The sequence below is a fragment of the Salvelinus fontinalis genome, chromosome 27 (genome assembly GCF_029448725.1).
Source record: "Salvelinus fontinalis isolate EN_2023a chromosome 27, ASM2944872v1, whole genome shotgun sequence".
Taxonomy (NCBI): Eukaryota; Metazoa; Chordata; class Actinopteri; order Salmoniformes; family Salmonidae; genus Salvelinus; species Salvelinus fontinalis.
In genome coordinates, this window is record NC_074691.1 from 13012672 (window position 1) to 13033246 (window position 20575).

General features: G+C 43.0%; 1 protein-coding gene across 1 annotated transcript in view; it reads left to right on the forward strand.

The window, feature by feature from the left end:
* Window positions 1–20575, forward strand: part of LOC129825071 (mannosyl-oligosaccharide 1,2-alpha-mannosidase IA-like) — a 169973-nt gene that overhangs the window by 130844 nt on the left and 18554 nt on the right. The window contains exons 6-7 of the mRNA XM_055884825.1: window positions 18097–18220; window positions 18538–18631. Coding sequence (XP_055740800.1) covers window positions 18097–18220; window positions 18538–18631 — 218 coding nt within the window. The remainder of the gene's footprint in view (window positions 1–18096; window positions 18221–18537; window positions 18632–20575) is intronic.

Sequence of the window (20575 nt, forward strand, 5' to 3'; positions counted from 1 at the left end):
AGGGGTTGGTTGATTAGCAACCGAACTGACGTGTGTGCAACTATGAGTAAAACAAACAGGGTTGGCTTAGATTGTTGACAGTCTTCAATGTTTACTGAAAACATAAATACATTGTTAGAATGAGCAGGTGTTGTCTCTTAAATACAGTACATCGTTACAGTTGTTGGTTAGCCAGCTAGCAAAATTTAGCTACGTTAGTATTGACATGAAATCAGTCAAAACACCTCAAAACAAGACATGGTATCAAGAACAAGATGAAACGAGTCACTGATGATTCCCCACATGGCAGCTTCTTGTCATTGGCGGTAGCCATCTGGCTATCCAGAATCATAACAACATTCTTCTGCCCTATTTCAGCGTGCACATTGTTTTGGTGACATTTTCGGCTAACCCATCTTTGCTTGGGATAAAAGCGTCTGCTAAATGGCATGAAGACTGATGCTTTTTTCCCCCCAGATGGTTCTTCATCTTCCCCTCTTACAAAAGTACAAGGACTCGTAACTAGGCTACTGCCATGAGCTGTTAAATACATGCATTTGACCCGTGAATTGTCGACAGCAACAGCGTAACCCAATTCAAAGATGACAGCCACTTTACCTGTAATGAAAGGAGGAAAGTTTGGGCTATTTTGGCATCTGCACTTTGTCCTACTTTAAATTGAGGGACGCACTCTCATCCGCTTACATCAGATATGTTAGAACCCGTAACCCAATTTCAGACAGCTACAGGAAGTTTTCCTCTACTCTCCTCGGAGAACAGTTAAGGTTAAGCCAAGTGACTTTGAATGTTTTAGAAGACCATTCCCAAGATTTGTAACACTAAGTGTTCATACTTTACATCCTAGTTTACATCCTTTTGTACTTTGCGGAGGCGGGAGTAACTTGAAAACCAAGAACCATACTAGCAGTCATAATGTTGCAGTCGTAGCAGATCATTTGTGCTCAGCAGTTATGTAGGCCTTTTGTTTTGTAGAAAATATGTTGCAAAACCGAGTATCTGTAGAGGGATGTTCCTACACCTGTAAGCCTATTGACCTGAGACCAACCCTACTGGCCTCCAGCCCTTTCTAAAGAGGATGACGTCTATATATAGACCCGCTCTACATCATCAGTCCTCACATAAGCGAGAGAACTTCACCTCCAATAACAGTCATTAACTGATAGAGGCTGCAGGAGTAGATAGCATGCCCTGGCCACGCAGAGCAGCTGCCACTTTAGCGCTGCCACTCTGTTAGTGGTTTAATGAGGAGGTGGGTCGGATACAGAGGCTTTTAAAGGCTACTACTTCCAAGCCATTCACATCTAGCAAATGAAGGAAGGATGGTAGGAACCAGGGCTGATTTGGAGAGCAAGAAATCTATTGATTTGTGATACAACACAGGATCGGAGGAGATAGACGCTAGTTCCTACTTCACAGTAGGGTCGTTTAAAAAGATCTATTTTTCAGAAATGCCTTCTTGAACATATTCACTTTAATGTGCCTTAATTACAAGCTTGTATTGTATGCGTAAATATGAATAGAGCATTTCAATTTTGAGCCTAGTTTAGCCAAAGAGAAAGCACTGAGCTATATAGGGAGAAAGACAGGGTCCTGCCTGGCTATCCATGATTGGCTGAGATAATGGAGGGGTCGACAATGCTGACGTTTGGCCGTGCGTTTACGTGTCAATTCTTAAAGAGATGGGTGAACGATGCCGAATGGGCGTAAACAAAGAAGCGCTCTCTAGCATGTGTGGAAATCTCATCAAAATGTTCAAGGGCATTTTCTCCTACTTGTCTCCTAAGTGGGATAACACTTTTATCAAGTTTATCAGCAGCATAACTTTCCCAGAAAAGCAAATCACTTACATTTTAAATAAGCCCCCTTAGCGATATCTGGTTACATTTTACTCGGACCACGGTGTTACAATCTTGAGCCAGATTTATCCAGAACTGATCTTTGGCACTGGGGGTATCCCATGGAAGTATGGTGAAAGCATGCCCCATCCCTTTCTCTCGCTCTCTCTCTCCAGGTCCGTAGACCCGTACCTCTATCCTTCTTTTCCCTCTTTTTCTCATCCTCCTTTCTGTGGATGTCCAGATGAATATAGCTATGCATATCACTGTGAGTATGGACTGGTTCGAAGCTTGGCTCTCATGGGTTATTAAATGAGGCCATTTATTGTTGGTATATGACCAAGTCATCCTAGTGTGCATGGCTATCGTGGTGAGAGAAGTCCTCATAAATTAAGGTCACAGATGGAGGAATCAGGATGACCAGGTCCTCCAATGGCCACAGAGTTAGAAAGTCCCTGGCACACAGGCTTGCCACCTCATTAGCTGCTAATTGATTGTGACCCTGGAACAACAATCTGAATAGCTTAATCTCTTCTGTTCTCTGCTTGTTTGTATCCCTTACATTTCATCCACTGAGGAAGGATGAAAAGAATTTGTTTAAAAAAAATAAAAATGTTCATCTCGGGGTTTACATTAAAAGAAAAGAATCGCACTGCTAGAATAATCAAACAATACAACACCAGAAGGATTAGATCATTTAATTAGCCGTTTGAAACGTAACAGAGGTGTGTTTACTTCTGTGAAACACTGCAAAAACCTTTAATCAAAGAGGCAATGGTAAAATAGTTGTGCTAGCTACATGACTAGATTCCTTTGTGAACTCAAACACTATCTTAATTCTCCCCTCGAAACGATTTTCTCCTGAAGGTCAAATGGAACATACATTACTTTCATGAGACATGATACAGTTTCAAAACCATTGTACGGTTCTGAGTTTGTGAGTGGTAAGGAAGATAGAGAACAAACAACAAATGCTTGAATCCTAATCAATTGTTTATTTACATCGCCATGGAAGAGGTCGCGCTCAGACGAACACCTTGCCAAACGTAAGTTGTACATCACCTCATATACAGTCAACTTGCACAACATGTACATTCTTATTGGTCAGTACAGAAACGTCAGGTCAGTTACATATTCACTTTGTGACTTGGTCAACATAACTTCTAGATAATAATGAAAGTCATGTATGCATTGAGACATCTTATCTAATTCATTTTCCATGAGCAGTGCAAAGAGGCTCATACCTTTCCAAGAACAGTCAACTAGCTCAATCAAGAACATACTACTATTTGATGTGTCCGAACAGATATTGGAGGGAGAAACATGTTTTAGCCATGTAACATAAATACACGTATAGTAAAACAGTTCCCATCACCATTGAAGCTGTGGAATTGAAACACTGTACTCTGTGAGCCTGCTAATGTTTGGGGAAGATGAGGGAGACTAGTGGAGCGGAGGACATTTCCACTCTCCTTGAGGAGTTGACAGTGATGCGATTACAGCTGGTGTCTGCAGTAGGGTTGCAAAGGCAGGATATATTACTGGAAACGTTCTAAGTTTATCAGTAAACAACCAGAATTGTTCTATCACAAGACATCTAGTGGCCCTTTTGGGTACTTTAGACTATCACATGTGTCTGGAATTGTCTCTGGGCCTCTGTGTGACCTTATCACATATAAAATATGAAATAATTCAATAAGAATTCTAAGAAATAAAATGGCAAAGCTGTAAAACATTATCCTAAATATAACTTATTTACAGGTTACAACTTAGTGAATACCATGGGTGTGTAATATGAGGATTCCGGCATTAAATATCCTTTATATATTTTTTTTACACACTTTTCAGTGTTTCCACCAGCGGCCGCCGCTGCTAAATCGTATCTGCCACTCCCAAAAATATGGTGTCATTTTTTGTTTTATTTGTTTGTTTAATCTTTTAACAATCATTTTTGGGATGGTAAAACATTGTAAACTTCAAACCACTGAAACCAGATATAAAATATGTAGAAAATATAATGGCGTTATATATTTTTAAATAAGATATTCTTTGAGAACTAACAACCACCAGAATAAACACTAGACCGAAGCAAAAAATAATAATATTTTTAATACCATGGCATGTGGCCCACATGGATTTAGTTATAATGTTTGAGTCACTCAGATAGCATAAGAACATGACGTGAGCCATGGCAAAATGTCTAGAATTGTAAGAAACTAGCTTTAAAACTAAAATGTTCTCTCCGTCCCATTGCAAAATGTTTAGAAGAGCAGAACATTCGCTTTAAAGTAAGTGCCCAGTGAAAATCTCACTTAATAGTTAATATTCTGGTAACTCTTACCCAAATAATGATGTTGATTTGTCCAATACTTGTCGAAAGCTTAAATTGGAGAAACAAAAGCCACCGCAAACTTTAAAATATGCTTGCTATTTCCTCATGGAGTATGATGTAATACTCCTCAAGATGATGAGCTGACCAATCAGTGGTCTACTTGCATGAACATGTTTAATGCCCGGTATACACCCACACCATTCTGTTGTTGGGGTACGCTCAGACCAGAGCCTAAAATTAACACCCGCCACAGACGGGTAGATTTTAGCATTGGCGGGTAAGATGTCTATTTCACCGGCGGGTGGTCAGGGCTCCACATTGCGAGCATTTCACTCGCATTTGTGAATAAAAATGTCAAATAAATGCTGCAGTAGCTGTTTTTAAACTATTTCTGACGTTTTTGTTTCATATCTGGTCAATTAATTGCACAAGGTCAAAGAACTATGAATCTTATAACCTATCCCACCTTGCAAAGCAGCACTGCCTGGCTGGGGGCTGTGCGCACATGAAGTGCTGAGTGAAAGATTAATTTTTAGAAGTGCTGCGCACAGGCATAAAAGTTTATCCAATTTACTTGAAACGAAAGTCTACAGAAGTGAGACTTTGTCCTTGTTTCTTTGTGTTTGCATTGTTTTGTTCCCAAGATAGTTTGTTTTTCAATGTTTTAGTTTCAATTGCTAGGGAAGACTCTTTCACAATCTCACAGGCACAAGCATGACTCAGTCATGTAATTATGGTAACCTCACGTCCTTAAAGGGGCAGGTGAACATTTTTGTCTGTGATATTTTGGTTGAAAGACTCGGGTCACAAAAAATTTAATGAAATTAAGCAATATACTACATTACTTCTTACTAGTAATACATGTATTGTTTTAGAAACATTACAAAGCATCCTCGTCCATTTTTGTCAGGTTATTTTTTGTGTGTAGTTTTGGTGAAAATTTATTGTTTTGCCTGATAAAAAATATGAGTGGCTGGTAGATTTTTGGACTGTTGGAAAAGCATTCCAAGTGAAGCTAGTTGAGAGAATGCCAAAAGTGTGCAAAGCTGTCATCAAGGCAAAGGCTGGCTACTTTAAAGAATTTAAATATTAAATATATTTTGGATTTGTTACACTTTTTTGGTTACTACATGATTCCATATGTGTTATTTCATAGTTTTGATGACTTCACTATTATTCTACAATGTAGAAAATATTACAAATGAAGAAAAACCCTCGATTGAGTAGGTGTCAACTTTTGACTGGTGCTATATATAGAAATCATAGACAAATATATTAAATTAATATGTAACCATTTAAACATCTGGATTAGCACAAGAAGCAAAAACATTTTACTTACTGATCATAAAGTACCTTCTCCTTCCAATCTTTCTTGCGTGCAGGACTCATCGTGTCGCTCTCCCGGTCAATTTCTGCAACTGTAAATTGGACACTGCCGTTTAGATTAACAATCATTTAAGCTCTCTGACCATATAAGACACAGGCATTTTACTGTTGTTTTATTTCTTTACCTACTTATTGTTCACCTAATACCTTTTTTGCACTATTGGTTTAGAGCTTGTAAGTAAGCATCTCACTGTAAGGTACCTGTTGTATTCGGCGTACGTGACAAATAAACGTAGATTTTATTTGACATGTCAATGTCCCGGAAAGTTGGCTTTTGTTTACAACGCCATTCTAGTCAAATCGCGCATATTGAGCAGCAACTGGGGCGGCAGGGTATCCTAGTGGTTAGAGCGTTGGGCTAGTAACCGAAAGGTTGCAAATTCGAATCCACGAGCCGACAAGGTACAAATCTGTCGCTCTGCCCCTGAACAAGGCAGTTAACCCACTGTTCCTAGGCCGTCATTTAAAATAAGAATTTGTTCTTAACTGACTTGCCTAGTTAAATAAAGGTAAAGAAATTCAACACTGTCCCGATTTTGGGACATTGATCCAGTAAAGTTAACATACTTAATTACCCATTTTTGAAAGGAAAACAATTTCACTCATATTGTAAGAAATTATAGGTAATATTTCATAGAAATCTGGCAACACTGGGCAGTTACATTAAAACAGCAAAAAGGTGTCTCTGCGGCCCAGAGGAGGGCCTCAAATTTTGGTCAGAGACCGCGCCATTGGCCAGGCTCAAGATTTAAGCATTGACATGGACTCAGAACATCCAATTTCATTGTGTCATTTAAATGTTTTAATTTTAAGTGTGAAAAACCAAAACAATCTAAAATGAGGAAAAATATAACTGTGAAAACATAATTTGGGAAAATATAAAACATAATTCTGGCAGAAAATCACCGGCTTTATATGCCCCCCCCCCCCTTAGTAGTTGTTTATTAACCATTATTTTACCAGATATATTGACAGATAACGGTGCACTTCTCTTGTACACCAAGGACCCAGGGAAGAGTTGCAAGGGAAAGGAGAAGAGAAGAATATTTGAAAGCTAGTGTGTAGCTTGCTAGAAAAGGCTGGAGACCCCTGCTATATATATATTTTTTTTAAGTTATTCAAAGATAAATGACCAACATTACGATAGATTTCTGCAACCCCAGTCAGCAGGTGTACCAGACAGACAGCCTGTCAGTTTGTCTGGAGAGGATCAGAGGAGGCGTTTCAATGCACCGGAGACAGCAGCACCTCACAGTAGCCCCCTGACCCTCAGCAGCTCTCCAATAGACTCTAAGCTTCGTCCCTGACTCCAAACCCCTTTGGACTGTCGATTTACTAACCTCACATAAAATTGTGTCATAGTGTGACTTAATAGTTTCCCTAATATCAACAGTCAATGAAGTGAGACCCAAGTTCAAAAAAGTTATACGGACTTCCTTTCAGGTGATAAAGTCTCCAGTCTAAAGTTCTACAGAGGAAGATGTCTCTCATGAATAAACATGTAACTTCATACTTTTTCATTATTAATGCTAGCGCTCAGGTGGGACTGACGTGTGCGCTCTTCTTTAGCGTCTTTGTATTGCTTCACACACTACCTGGCACACCAGGCCACACAGGCATCCTTTGAAGGAGGAGAACTAAGATAACACTTACTCCAATCACTCTTCCTGCTTTCTTCCCTTCTTTCTCTTTCCCTCCTCTCTTCCTCCCGGATCGCCAGAGAGTGTGCTGGCCGATGAACCCTGCCACTGAAGCAGTGCCTCTCCTCTCAGTCCGACACTATGAAATATTTTCTCTGAATCCATTTCCTTGGGATTATCTCCTCTCCGCACCCTCTCCCATCTCCTTTTAATAGTACCATAAGCAAGATAAAGGATTCCCAAATCAAATGTTCCCTGCCGCCGAAGCCTGACATCAGTTTAACTTGACTTAACCTGCCTAAATTCAATTAAATGGGAAATTGTTATAGGGGGGGGGGGGGGGGGGGGTGTTTGGTCAGGGACACAGCTGTGTGTGTGTGTGTGTGTGTGTGTGTGTGTGTGTGTGTGTGTGTGTGTGTGTGTGGGTGTGTGTGTCGGTGTGTGTGTGTGTGTGTGCGCGTCGGTGTCCATCATTCCCACACATGGCACAGTGTCATTGATGTTATTTTCATGTTTTTTATCTGGCCAGAGCCAAACTAGGCATATATTTTATTCAAGATAAGCTTTCTCAAGATAGCATGTTCCTAGTCCAACATGACTTGTTTTCATTACCCTGGTAGGGATGCTTCGGAGGGATGTTCGTTGTAAATGTGCCCCTTCCAGAGATGGAGACAAGAAGAACAATTTGAAAGAGTGCCAGGGGCACAATACCAATAAAATCAAAGCAATATGATACAAAAGTGTAGTAATTATTTATTTGATTTACCAATTATAGTTTGGTGACATTAAGACAAGCACTAAAACTCGTGTGACTAATCTCCACATTGCGTCGTGGTAAACCTCACTAGCGTCCTTGCCGTGCCATGAAAATGAATTATACTGAACAAAATATGAATGCAGCATGTAAAGTGTTGGTCCCATGTTTTATGAGCTGAAATAAAAGATTGGAGACATTTGTCTTAGGCACAAAAAGCTTATTTCTCTCCAAATTTGGGCACAAATTAGTTTACATCCCTTTTAGTGAGCATTTCTCTTTTATCAAGATAATCCATCCACCTGACAGGTGTGACATATCAAGAAGCTGATTAAACAGCATGATCGTTACACAGGTGCACCTTGTGCTGGGGACAATAAAAGGCCACTCTAAACTGTACAGTTTTGTCACACAACACAATGCCACAGATGACTCAAGTTTTGTGGGAATGGCAATTGGCATACTGACTGCAGGAATGTCCACTAGAGCTATTGCCAGATAATTTAATGTTCATTTCTCAGACCACGTGTAACCACACCAGCCCAGGACCTCCACATCTGGTTTCTTCAACTGCGGAATCGTCAGAGATCAGCCACCTGGACAGCTGATGAACTGAGGAGTATTTCTGTCTGTAATAAAGCCCTTTTATGGGGAAAAACTGGGCCTGGCTCCCCAGTGGGTGGGCCTATGCTCTCCCAGGCCCACCTATGTGAAATCAATAGATTAGGGCCTGATTTTAATTTATTTAAATTGACTGATTTCCTTATGAACTTTTCTCAGTATATGTTTTTCTTTTCCCGAGTTAGGAATATAGAGTCAAATATAATTGAAGGTCGCTGCTGTGAGTAATCTTATTTTATCCGTTCAAGCCAGTGGGGTGGTGAAAACCAGCACAGCAGGGGTAATAGTCTATCACCCCCTCGGCCCAATCCGTATGAAGTAAATAGCTGCATTGCTCTTTTTGAATATTGACTGTACCTTTGTGTAATGTAAGCAAGCACTAGCATACAGAACGGGTTGATTTGTTTTTCTCCAAAGGTTAACCATTATTGTATATCTGGCTTTAAATTGCAGTTGACTAATTTCATGTGGTCACAATAGCCTCATGGGTAATATCTCTGTCTTTGGAGCCTACCTAAGTGTCCAATACACTGAGTATACAATACATTAGGAACACCTACTCTTTACATAACATAGACTGACCAGGTGAATCCAGGTGAAAGCTATAATCCCTTATTGATATCACTTGTTAAATCCACTTTAATCAGTGTAGATGAAGGGGAGGAGACAGGTTAAAGAAGGATTTTTATCTTGAGGATCTTGAGACAATTGACACATGGATTGTCTGTGTGCCATTCAGAGGGTGAATGGGCAAGACAAAATATTTACAGTACATTCGGAAAGTATTCAGACCCCTTGACTTTTTCCACATTTTGTTATTTTACAGCCTTATTCTACAATTGATTAAATCGATTTTTCCCCTACGCACAAAATACATAAGTTTCAGATCCGTTACTCAGTACTTTGTTGAAGCACCTTTGGAACCGATTACAGTCTCGAGTCTTCTTGGGTATGACGCTACAAACTTGGCACAGCTGTATTTGGGGAGTTTCTCCCATTCTTCTCTGCAGATCTCCTCAAGCTCTATCAGGTTGGATGGGGAGTTTCGCTGCACAGCTTTTTTCAGGTCTCTCCAGAGATGTTCGATCGGGTTCAAGTCCGTCTCTGGCTGGGCCACTCAAGGACATTCAGAGACTTGTCCCGAAGCCACTCCTGCGTTGTCTTGGCTGTTGTCCTGTTGGAAGGGGAACGTTCACACCAGTCTGAGGTCCTGTGCGCTCTGGAGCAGGTTTTCATGAATGATCTCTCTGTACTTTGCTCTGTTCATCTTTTCCTCGATCCTGACTAGTCTCCCAGTCCCTGCCGCTGAAAATCATCCCAACAGCATGATGGTGCCAGGTTTCCTCCAGACGTGACGCTTGGCATTCAGGCCAAAGAGTTCAGTCTTGGTTTCCTCAGAGCAGAGAATCTTCTTTCTCAGGGTCTGAGAGCCTTTAGGTGCCTTTTGGCAAACTCCAAGCTGGTTGTCATGTTCCTTTTACTGAGGAGAGGCTCTGTCTGGCCACTACCATAAAGGCCTGATTGGTGAGGTGCTGCAGAGATGGTTATCCTTCTGGAAGGTTCCACAGAGGAACTCTAGAGCTCTGTCAGAGTGACTAATGGGTTCTTGGTCACCTCCCTGACCAAGGCCCTTCTCCCCCGATTGCTCAGTTTGGCTGGGCGGCCACCTGTAGGAAGGGTATTGGTGGTTCCTGACTTCTTTGTTTTAAGAATGATGGAGGCCACTGTGTTCTTGGGGACCTTCAATGCTGCAGAAATTCCTCAGATCTGTGCCCCGACACAATCCTATCTTAGTGCTCTACGGACAATTCCTTCGACCTCATGGCTTGGGCTTTGCTCTGACAAGCACTGTCAACTGTGGTACCTTATATAGACAGGTTTGTGCCTTTCCAAATCATGTTCAATCAATTGAATTTACCGCAGGTCGACTCCAATCAAGTTGTAGAAACATCTCAAGGATGTTCAATGGAAACAGGATGCACCTGAGCTCAATTTCAAGTCTCATAGCAAAGGTTCTGAATAATTATGTAAAGAAGTTATTTCTGTTGTTTTTTTAAATATACATTTGCAAACATTCTGAACCTGTTTGTTTTGTCATTATATGTTGTGTGTAGATTTAGGAAACATTTTTATTTAATACATTTTAGAATAAGGCTAACAAAATTTGGAAAAAGTCAAGGGGTCTGAATATTTTCTGAATTCATTGTAAGTGCCTTTGAAAGGGGCATGGTAGTAGGTGCCAGGCGCACCAATTTGTGTCAAGGACTGCAACGCTGCTGGGTTTTTCACACTCAACAGTTTCCCGTGGGGAAGCATTGGAGTCATCATGAGCCAGCATCCCTGTGGAATGCTTTCGACACCTTGTAAAGTCCATACCGTGATGAATTGAGGCTGATCTGAAGGTGAAAGCGGGGTGCAACTCAATATTAGGACGGTGTTCCTAATGTTTGGTGTACTCAGTGTATACTGCAGGAGTATAGCAACGTGGTCTGGTGTTCACGTCATTTGAAATTCAACTAGTTGAATATGGCTGATTTTAACATGTCCAAGAAAAACTTCTTCTTTTTTTTTCTTCTTTTTTTGCATAAGTAAACATTTGCACCATATCCCTTTTCAAAAGACAGCCCCCCCCCAAAAAAAATCACTAGTCACTAGTCCCATTTACCCCACCAAGCCCATAACAACAGTGCTGTCAGCAGCATCACTGCTTACACCTGGCAGATGGCTTATTTATTTCACCAAATTACATGTTGGACAGGTACAGAGAAGTTGTCAATCAAAGTGTAGTATTGCGTCACACCATGGTCTGAAAGCAAGGATCAGTAGTTGTGAGGGTAGCGAAACTAAGCCATGAATAGTTAACATATGGAAGGCTTCTGGAATTAATGTGAGATGTTGATTTCTGTTTAACTATACTGAACAAAAATATCAATTCAAAGTGTTGGTCCCATGTTTCATGAGCTGAAATAAAAAATCCCATACATTTTCCAAAAGCACAAAAAGTTTATTTCTCTCAAATTTTGTCCACAAATTTGTTTACATCCCGGTTAGTGAGCATTTCTCCTTTGCCAAGATAATCCATCCACCTGACTGGTGAAGATGAAGAAGCTGATCAAACAGCATGATCATTACAGAGGTGCACCTTGTGCTTGGGGCAAAAGGCCACTCTAAAATGTGCCGCAGACCACGTGTAACCACGAAAGCCCAGGATCTTCACATCCAGCTTTTTCACCTGCGGGATGGGACCAGCCACCCAGACAGCTGATGAAACTGTGGGTTTGCAAAACCGAAGAATTTCTGCACAGACTGTCTGAAACCGTCTCAGGGAAGCTCATCTGCGTGCTCATCGTCCTCACCGGGGTCTTGACCTGACAGCAGTTCGGTGTCATAACTGACTTTAGTGGGCAAATGCTCACCTTTTGATGGCTACTGGCACGCTGGAGAAGTGTGCTCTTTGCGGATGAATCCCAGTTTCAACTGTACCTGGAAGACGGCGTCTAAGGCGTTGTGTGGGTGAGCGGTTTGCTGATGTCAACGTTGTAAACAGAGTGCCTCATGATATGGGCAAACATAAGCTAAGGACAACAAAAACAATTGCATTTTATCGATGGCAATTTGAATGCACAGAGTACGTGACGAGATCCTGAGGCCCATTGTTGTGCCATTCATCCGTATTTCATATTGCACGGCCCCATGTCGCAAGGATCTGTACAGAATTCCTGGAAGCTGAAAATGTCCCAGTTCTTCCATGGCCTGCATACTCACCAGACGTCACCCATTGAGCATGTTTGGGATACTCCGAATCGATGTGTACGACAACATGTTCCATTTCCCGCCAATATCCAGCAACTTCGCACAGCCATTGAAGAGTGGGGAAACATTCCACAGGCCTCAATCAACAGGCTGATCAACTCTATGCGAAGGAGATTTGCATGAGGCAAATGGAGGTCACACCAGATACTGACTGGTTTTCTGATCCACGCCCCTACCTTTTTTTTTTTTTAAAGGTATCTGTGACCAACAGATGCAATACTGTATTCCCAGTCATGTGAAATTCATAGATTAAGGCCTAATGAATTTATTTCAATTGACTGATTTCCTTATTTGAACTTAGAAATGTTTGCATGTTGCGTTTATATTTTTGTTCAGTGTATATAAAAAATGAATTGTCTGCCTGCCGTTTCTGTAATTCCCTGTAAACAGTTTGATCATAGGGCCCTGGTGTAGATTTGCTCTCCTCAGTTGGTGGTGATTCAGTAAGACAGATTCTATATTTGGTACCTTAGACTAGACGTCATGTCGTTAGCCGCACTGCGCCGCTTTTCAATAGTGTTTTTTTGGGGACAGAGAGCGTGTCCAGCAAGGCCAGACTCCAGGCCTGGTCTATTAGTTCTCATAATTATAAATTAGTCTCCCTCCTCAGGGAATAATAGCTCCATTTTTATGTATCTTTTAGAATTCCCCTTTCTCTCTTATAAAATGGCAAGCAGGAAATTACTCTCCGATCAAATTGAACTTTTAGTTAAAGCGGATGTCATCACACGAAGTTCTCTTTTCCCCGCCGTCTTGGTATGAAATATGGCAGCTTTAGCAGATTTACTCATTGCGGTTCACTCTCGGGCTGTGCAATCCATCCCGAGAGTCTGGGGAAAGTGGTTTGATTAATAAGCCTAGATTCCGAGTGGCCCAATTAAGAGAAGCCATTGAGTTTTTTCACACAGTGACACACAGGAGCACCGCTTCATCTAGTATTGGCCGTCCCTCAAATATGAATTACAGCTGCCGTTTATAGCTCTGGCCTGATGAAACCAGGATAGCCTGAAGTTGATAGTTGATGGTAAGAGGATTGGTGCCACTGGGCCAAAGGGAGAGGTTCAGACATTACGTCAGACTCTGATGTATGTGAGCTATTATACGTTACCTGTAATTGGATTGGCAGACAAGGTTGTTTTGGAAAAAGAGCCACTGGAGTAGCTGTCTAGTCCTGACAGACCCTCTTCCCTCTGTGCTGTAGCTCTCCAGCAGCCAGGCGCTCTCCCAGGACACTACTCCAGGGCAATACCAGACGAGCTCCTGGAGCTAGTCTCCTACAATGATCCCCACATACCCCACCCAGCCTCCTCAGCCCCGCAGGATATAGAAGACTGGCGTGATTTAAGGAATTTAATTAAGCCCCTAACTGCGGATCTATAGCTCCCATTTCGCCAGGAGCGAGTAAGAGATATGGAGGAGAGATCAGGTTTGGAACTAAGAGCTAACAACAGGAAGCAGTAAGCCAAAGCTTCAGTATTCTTTCTGTGTGCACGCTGCCCACGTACAAAGGCATTGGCACCTGACTGGAGTAAAGTGGAGTGTATCACAGAGCCACTGTTAGTTCATTGTCCAGAAGGCTGTTTGTGTTCTCACAAGGTCCTGTCAGCCACTACGTTATGTACACAGAGCTGCACATTTGTTAGTGCCAGCCTGCGTCTCTCTTTCCCGTAAAAGGAATGGGTAAAAACCACTGAGCTGGACCTAGTGCCCACAGATTCCGGACCTGAGGCAATAGTTAAACAGAGAGGAAGGAGGGAGAGGAATATGGATAGTTTAGTTGGAGAGAGAGCAAGAGAGAGAGGTAGTAGAGTTCCCTCCCGGTAATGTAAATGTAGCATTTGAACCCCACTCATCCTCGACCCTGTACCTTTAGGCTTAGCCGTGTGCCTGTTTTAGGCTCCCCTATGCTCCCTGTTGTTATTCTTCCTCGAGATTTAGATCTCATCCAAGGGCTTAGGAAGGGATTTGACACATAGACCACAGGAGGGAGGGAGGCCAACAGAGAGAGAGGCCAACAGAGAGAGGGAGTTGGCGGGGATCCATTTCAGGCGCTCAGAGTGCTGTCCAGACGAGTGGTCAGGTTAAATGCAGCTCTTAAGGCATCCACATGCTTCCCAGCCAACGCAGTTCCGAAGAGTTAGTGCATATGTTATGACATTTTGACGTTTTTGTTCGTTTTGGACATCCGTAAGGGTTTTTTCTGCAGTTCAGGAGCACTTTCGGAACTGAATTTCGGAACCAAATTTTTATGCCCCATCATTGGTCAGTAGTAGGGATTCTTCAATAAAGTACAGTGCATTCGGAAAGTATTCGCACCCCTTCACTTTTTCCACATTTTGTTACGTTACAGCCTTATTCTAAAATTGATTAAATAAATGTTTTTCCTCTGCAATCTACACACAATACCCCATGACAAAGCAAAACTATTTTTTTTATTTTGCAAATGTGTTTCAAATTAAAAACAGACACCTTATTTAAATAAGTATTCAGACCCTTTACTATGAGACTCGAAACTCAGCTCAGGTGCATCCTGTTTCCATTGATCATCCTTGATGTTTCTGTAACTTGTTTTGGAGTCCACCTGTGGTAAATTAAATTGATTGGACATGATTTGGAAAGTCACACGCCTGTCTATAAAGTGGACCAAGCCACCAAAGCAAGCCCACAGTGGACCAAGCCAATTAGGTTGAAGGAATTGTCCGTAGAGCACCGGGACATGATTGTGTCAAGGCACAGATCTGGGGAAGGCTACCCAAAAAATGACACAGCATTGAAGGTCCCCAAGAACACAGTGGCCTCCATCATTCTTAAACGGAAAAAGTTTGGCTAATACTTCTTAGAGCTAGTTGGCCGGCCAAACTGAGCAATCAGGGGAGAAGAGATCCCGATGGTCACTGACTGAGCTCCAGAGTTCCTCTGTGGAGATGTGAGAACCATCTCTGCAGTACTCCACCAATAAGGTCTTTATGGTAGAGTGGCCAGACTGAAGCCACTCCTCAGTAAAGGGCACATGAGAGACTAGTCAGGATCGAGGGAAATAATGAACGGAGCAAAGTACAGAGAGATCCTTGATGAAAACCTGCTCCAGAGCGCCTCAGACTGGGGTGAAGGTTCACCTTCCAACAGGACAACGACCCTAAGCACACAGCCAAGACAACGCAGGAGTGGCTTCGGACAAGTCTCTGAATGTCCCAGCCAGAGCCCAGACTTGAACCCGATCAAACATCTCTGGAGAGACCTGAAAATAGCTGTGCAGCGACGCTCCCCATCCAACCTGACAGAGCTTGATAGGATCTGCAGAGAAGAATGGGAAGCTTGTAGCGTCATACCCAAGAAGACTCAAGGCTGTAATCGCTACCAAAGGTGCTTCAACAAAGTACGGAGTGAATGGGTCTGAATACTTATGTATATGTGGTATTTCTGTTTTTTATCTTTAATATATTTGTAAACATTTATAAAAACAGTTTTTGCTTTGCCATTGTGGGGTATCATGTGTAGACTGATGAGGAAAACAAACTATTTAATCAATTTTTAGAATAAGGCTGTAACGTTAAAAAAATTGGAAAAGGTCAAGGGGTCTGAATACTTTGCGAATGCACTGTATTTGTTGTCATTCAACGAGAGAACTTGTTTTCATGCACATTATTTTTATGGAGAAATACTGCACGTAACATCTTAGTTAGATGTAAAGTTGTGCGACTAAGATTTCCTCCACAGAAAAATCAAAATGAATGACATTTTTAATTCTGACTATTTTGAGGAAGTTTATACTGGCTGCGGAGTCTCGAAATGGACAAAGTACTATTGACACTTTTTCAAGCAACGTTTTTTTAATAGAGTACACTCGTTCGGTTCGCTAGCCGAGTTCGCTAGGCGCCAGCCGAACTGAAGCATGCTGACGCCTTTATAGTCTGGAAAGAGAGGACATGGCAGTGCTGGGCCACAATAGAGCCAAGGAGCTCACTGTACTGTGTTTTAATGGACCATTATGGAGATGAAGGAGAGATGGCAGGTCTGTCAGCATCCACCTACCTTAATAACCTCATGGCTGGCGGCAGCAGGTACACTGCAGATACTGATGTCATCTGATTCTCCTCAGCTCACACACTCTTGACAAATAACCCACACACACCTTCACACAACTCACTGTCACACACGTGCATATGTCATCTCCGTCCCAGGCGATGGCAATCTGATTAAGTTTCTGGTAATGGATCTGGGCACTAACAATCATAAACACCAATTAGGTTTTCTGACCCAGGAGCAGACGCTTTCTCTCCCTTTTCTTTCCTCCCAGACATTTTGTGTGATTTTTCCAGAATTTGTGTAACATGATTTAATCAGCTGTGTAATGAAAAACAAATTGTTTTGGCACAGCGTGTGGTTGAGGAGGGGGGTTATTACAATACACACCCATCTTTAAAAAGGTTGAGCAGTGTGTTCCTGGCTGCTTCTCCCTCTCTTCCCCTCTTCCCTTCCCTATGGCCCAGACCATGGGAGCTGATGGATGTAGGCTCACGTTCCAAGGCCCTGTGTGTTTGTGCGTGCACGGTCATGCGTTGCCTGCATGCATGAGCCTCGCATTGGGGCAGGCCCTGGATCATTAGTGATAGTGGAAGATCATTTCAGCGATAGGAATGATGACATTGGTGGCAACACTAAGACCTTATGAATACACGATGTCATCGACTGGAGACCTCTGCATTGCCTGCCTGTTTCTCTAATGAATTCCGTGCTATAGGCTGTTGGGATTTGTCAGCCCTTTTTTGAAATACGGACCTGGAAAACCGCTTCAACCCAATTCTTGGCACGGAGAAAGGTCAAATTAGTTACACTAATGTTTATAAACAAGTTTGCTTTCCTAATGAAGTTAAAGGGATGCCAGTTCAATTTGGGAGTCTGGGTAGAATATGTTTTTCATAGCACTCACTCACACACACGCGCGCTCGCGCTCGCCCACACAGGGATATGATTTTGGCTCTTACCCTTTGGTCCCTCCAGCCCAGCTGTACTAGCCAGAACTGATTCATGCAGTGTTAATGACAAATATCCCAGTGCTCTGTCTCTCACACAAAAGCTAGAATAATAAAAGTGACACTAGTTATTATTTGGGGAGTCAATGATTACACACCATTAGCAGACGGAAATATGGTTAGTCCTAATACACACATTGGCACATCCTGGTGACTCAGGAAGCGATATTACACAGGAAGCAGGGTAATAGAAAGAATTTAGAAGGGCAGCTCTGACCTGGGCCTGCTGTTTAAAAACTATCAGGCAGCCCAGATACACATTGTGGTGGACATTTTTATATCACACACACTGGACAAATAGTATCAGAGGAGTAATGTGTGGTCTTTTAAGTTAAGTTAATTTGGTATGATGTTAAAACAGATTAGTACTATATCTAAAGTCACATTCCTAAGACAGGAGGAAGGTTTTGACCCCACTGACGTGTGTAGGGTTGACGTAAGTTGACAGGTTTATGGAGGCGTGAGCTCTCTAGGGAATGTTTGTGTGGTGGGGTTTTGACTGAGGTAAATGTTTTGACTGAGGTAAATGTTTTGACTGAGGTAAATGTTTTATGTTCTCTTCCTCTGCAGTGATGTTTGGTGGACCTGAGGTTTCGTAGAACTGTGTTTGGTGTTCTATGCAGTAACAGTGTTGTTTGGAGAAGCTGACTTAATTAGCTGTGTTGTCTTGTTGTCTCTGCAGTGGCATCGGGAGGAACTGGCCGTGGGCGTCTGGAGGCAGCAGCATCCTGGCGGAGTACGGCACCCTGCACCTGGAGTTCATGCACCTCTCTAAGCTGTCAGGGAACCCAGCCTTCGCAGAGAAGGTGAGAGCTAGGGAGACACAGCACATTCCATTCCAGTGCATTAACACCAAGTGTAACTGAGCACTCAGCCAGCCTGATGATGGGGTTATTCATAGCTGCGACCTTGATTACTATTCATGTTAACGCCTGTTCTGCAGGTAAATGCCTTCTTTCCGCTCTGAGCCACCGGCCTCTCGCTCTCTTATGCCTCCCTTAACTGCCGTCCCTGCAGTAAGGCCATTTAAAGTGCATTACTGTGCCGTGCTGCTGGAAGATTAGGCGGCAATGAGGTATTTGCAGGGAGAAAGTAGAAACTCATTTCTTCCTCCTCCTCCTAGGTCATGAACATCCGGAAGGTTCTGAATCGACTGGATAAGCCCCAGGGACTGTACCCCAACTATTTGAACCCTAACAGCGGACAGTGGGGACAACGTAAGTCCCCCTCATCCCTCTCTCATCTCACCCCTCTCCTGTCTCATTCCTATCTCCCATCGAATCCCTTCCACCTCCCTCTGCATCACTGTTTAACCATCTCTCCTATCTTCCATCTTGCCCAGCCTTCTCTCTTTTCACCTCTCTCATCCCTCTCTTCCATCTCACCCCTTTCCCTTTCCATTAGTGGTTCACCAGTGGCTGTCAATCGATGTTCCGCAGCCTGTAATTATCAAGGTATTTACAGCTGGGAGAGCCACTTCAGTTCAATGTGAGCACTTCTGATTGAGTGGGCTGTGCATTAGGAGATTATGTAACTTAATGCTGCCCAGGGGGTGAGGGACATCAGAGAGAAATAAGTATCTGTGGCTAATGACAGTACTTGAACATGGTGAATACTGCCAGTAAAGTTAATTAGTCCTCTCTCGCTACAGTTCAGTCGTGATACCTCCACACAATACTACTCAAACTCTCCTGCTCCTTTGACTCAAGGCACCCCAACAGTTCAGGACCCCCATCCCTGGTATGGAGCAACTTCTACTGTGACATTACCCAGCTCCAGCCAGGCCACCTATTGACAAAACCAACTTCAGACCCAAGAATTGCCTGGTTGTTAATCTAGGGCACAGTGAGGTGGCTGGGGAGAGGAGGTGGTGGGATGCAATAACCCTGCAGTGTGTCCGTGCTCAGACAGCCCTGTGCCCAGCAGACAGCAGCTTGCGTGGATCTCTTCTAAAAGGATTGTGTTTGTCTCTGAGCCGCACAAAAGGTTAATGAGATGCACAGACCAGATCAGACCAGACCCGTCCCTAGCTCAGCCATATGCTGCTGGCTGTAGCATCCTGATGGACCCACTGCAATCTCAATCACACACACACACACACTCATTTGAATGCATATCATAGCTGTTTTGTTTGTTTTGCTATTCTGTGCGATACCTCCCCCCTCCCCACTGTGTGTGTGACCCTCTGTAATTGAATGGGCCCTCGACGCCCTCGCTGAAATGTCACGTCTGATGAATACCCATACTAGCTGTCTGTGTGTTTGTCTCTGCTGTAGTCCTGGTCAGGTGGGGTCAGAGAAGGTTCAGCGCTAATGACTGACCGCTGTGCATCCAGCCCCTGGGTCAAACTGGGTGGAGGGGATCAATGGAAGGGGAGGAAGAGGAGGGCAGCCGCCCGGCTTGTTTCTCATTCTCTCTGACAACTTGATCCATCCCACAGGGTTTATTTTTTTGGGACAGTTTACAGCTCCATAATTTAGTGGAGCATGGGTGGTGTTGACATCAGGTCACCCAGCAGAGTGATGTAGTGACCCAGGCCAGGCCAGGGTGGAGTGGGGTGGGGGTGCTGTCAGAGTCCCGTGTCTCTCTGGATGACTCTACATCGTTGGGTCTTTGAAAAGCACTACTTACGTACCGTGTAGTAGTATTATTATAATTATCATTACAAGTAGCTATTCTGACGAGAGCTAGCCAGGTGAGGGAGAGAGTGGCTCTGGGAATTGCTGACTGACTAGGGGAAGGTAGTTGTACTACACCAGTAATGCCAAACCAAGCCCTAGAGAACACAGAGAAGGTTCCAAGACAAACATTGCTAAAGGCACCTCTAAAAGTGTTTGTGGTCTACATGGTCAGTGTTAGCTGGAAGAAGAATGTCCAAGTAGAAGAAAAACAACTCCATTGACAAATAGCCTGAAGTGTAGGAATGCTAATGTTGGCTGTGACAAAAATGTAAAGCGATTTTTCAGGTTCGCACCAGAACCATTTGCCACCTGAGGATATTTTACAAAAAGGTCACTTGTGATCTGTATTTACTGGTAGAGTTGACCTGAGGGGGATGTCATAGAAATGGTCTTTCCATTCTCAGTGTTTCTTTGTCACGGAATAGACGGCCTATCAAAGCTCCGGTGATGCTGTTGTAGTTGATGTTTCAATATAAACCA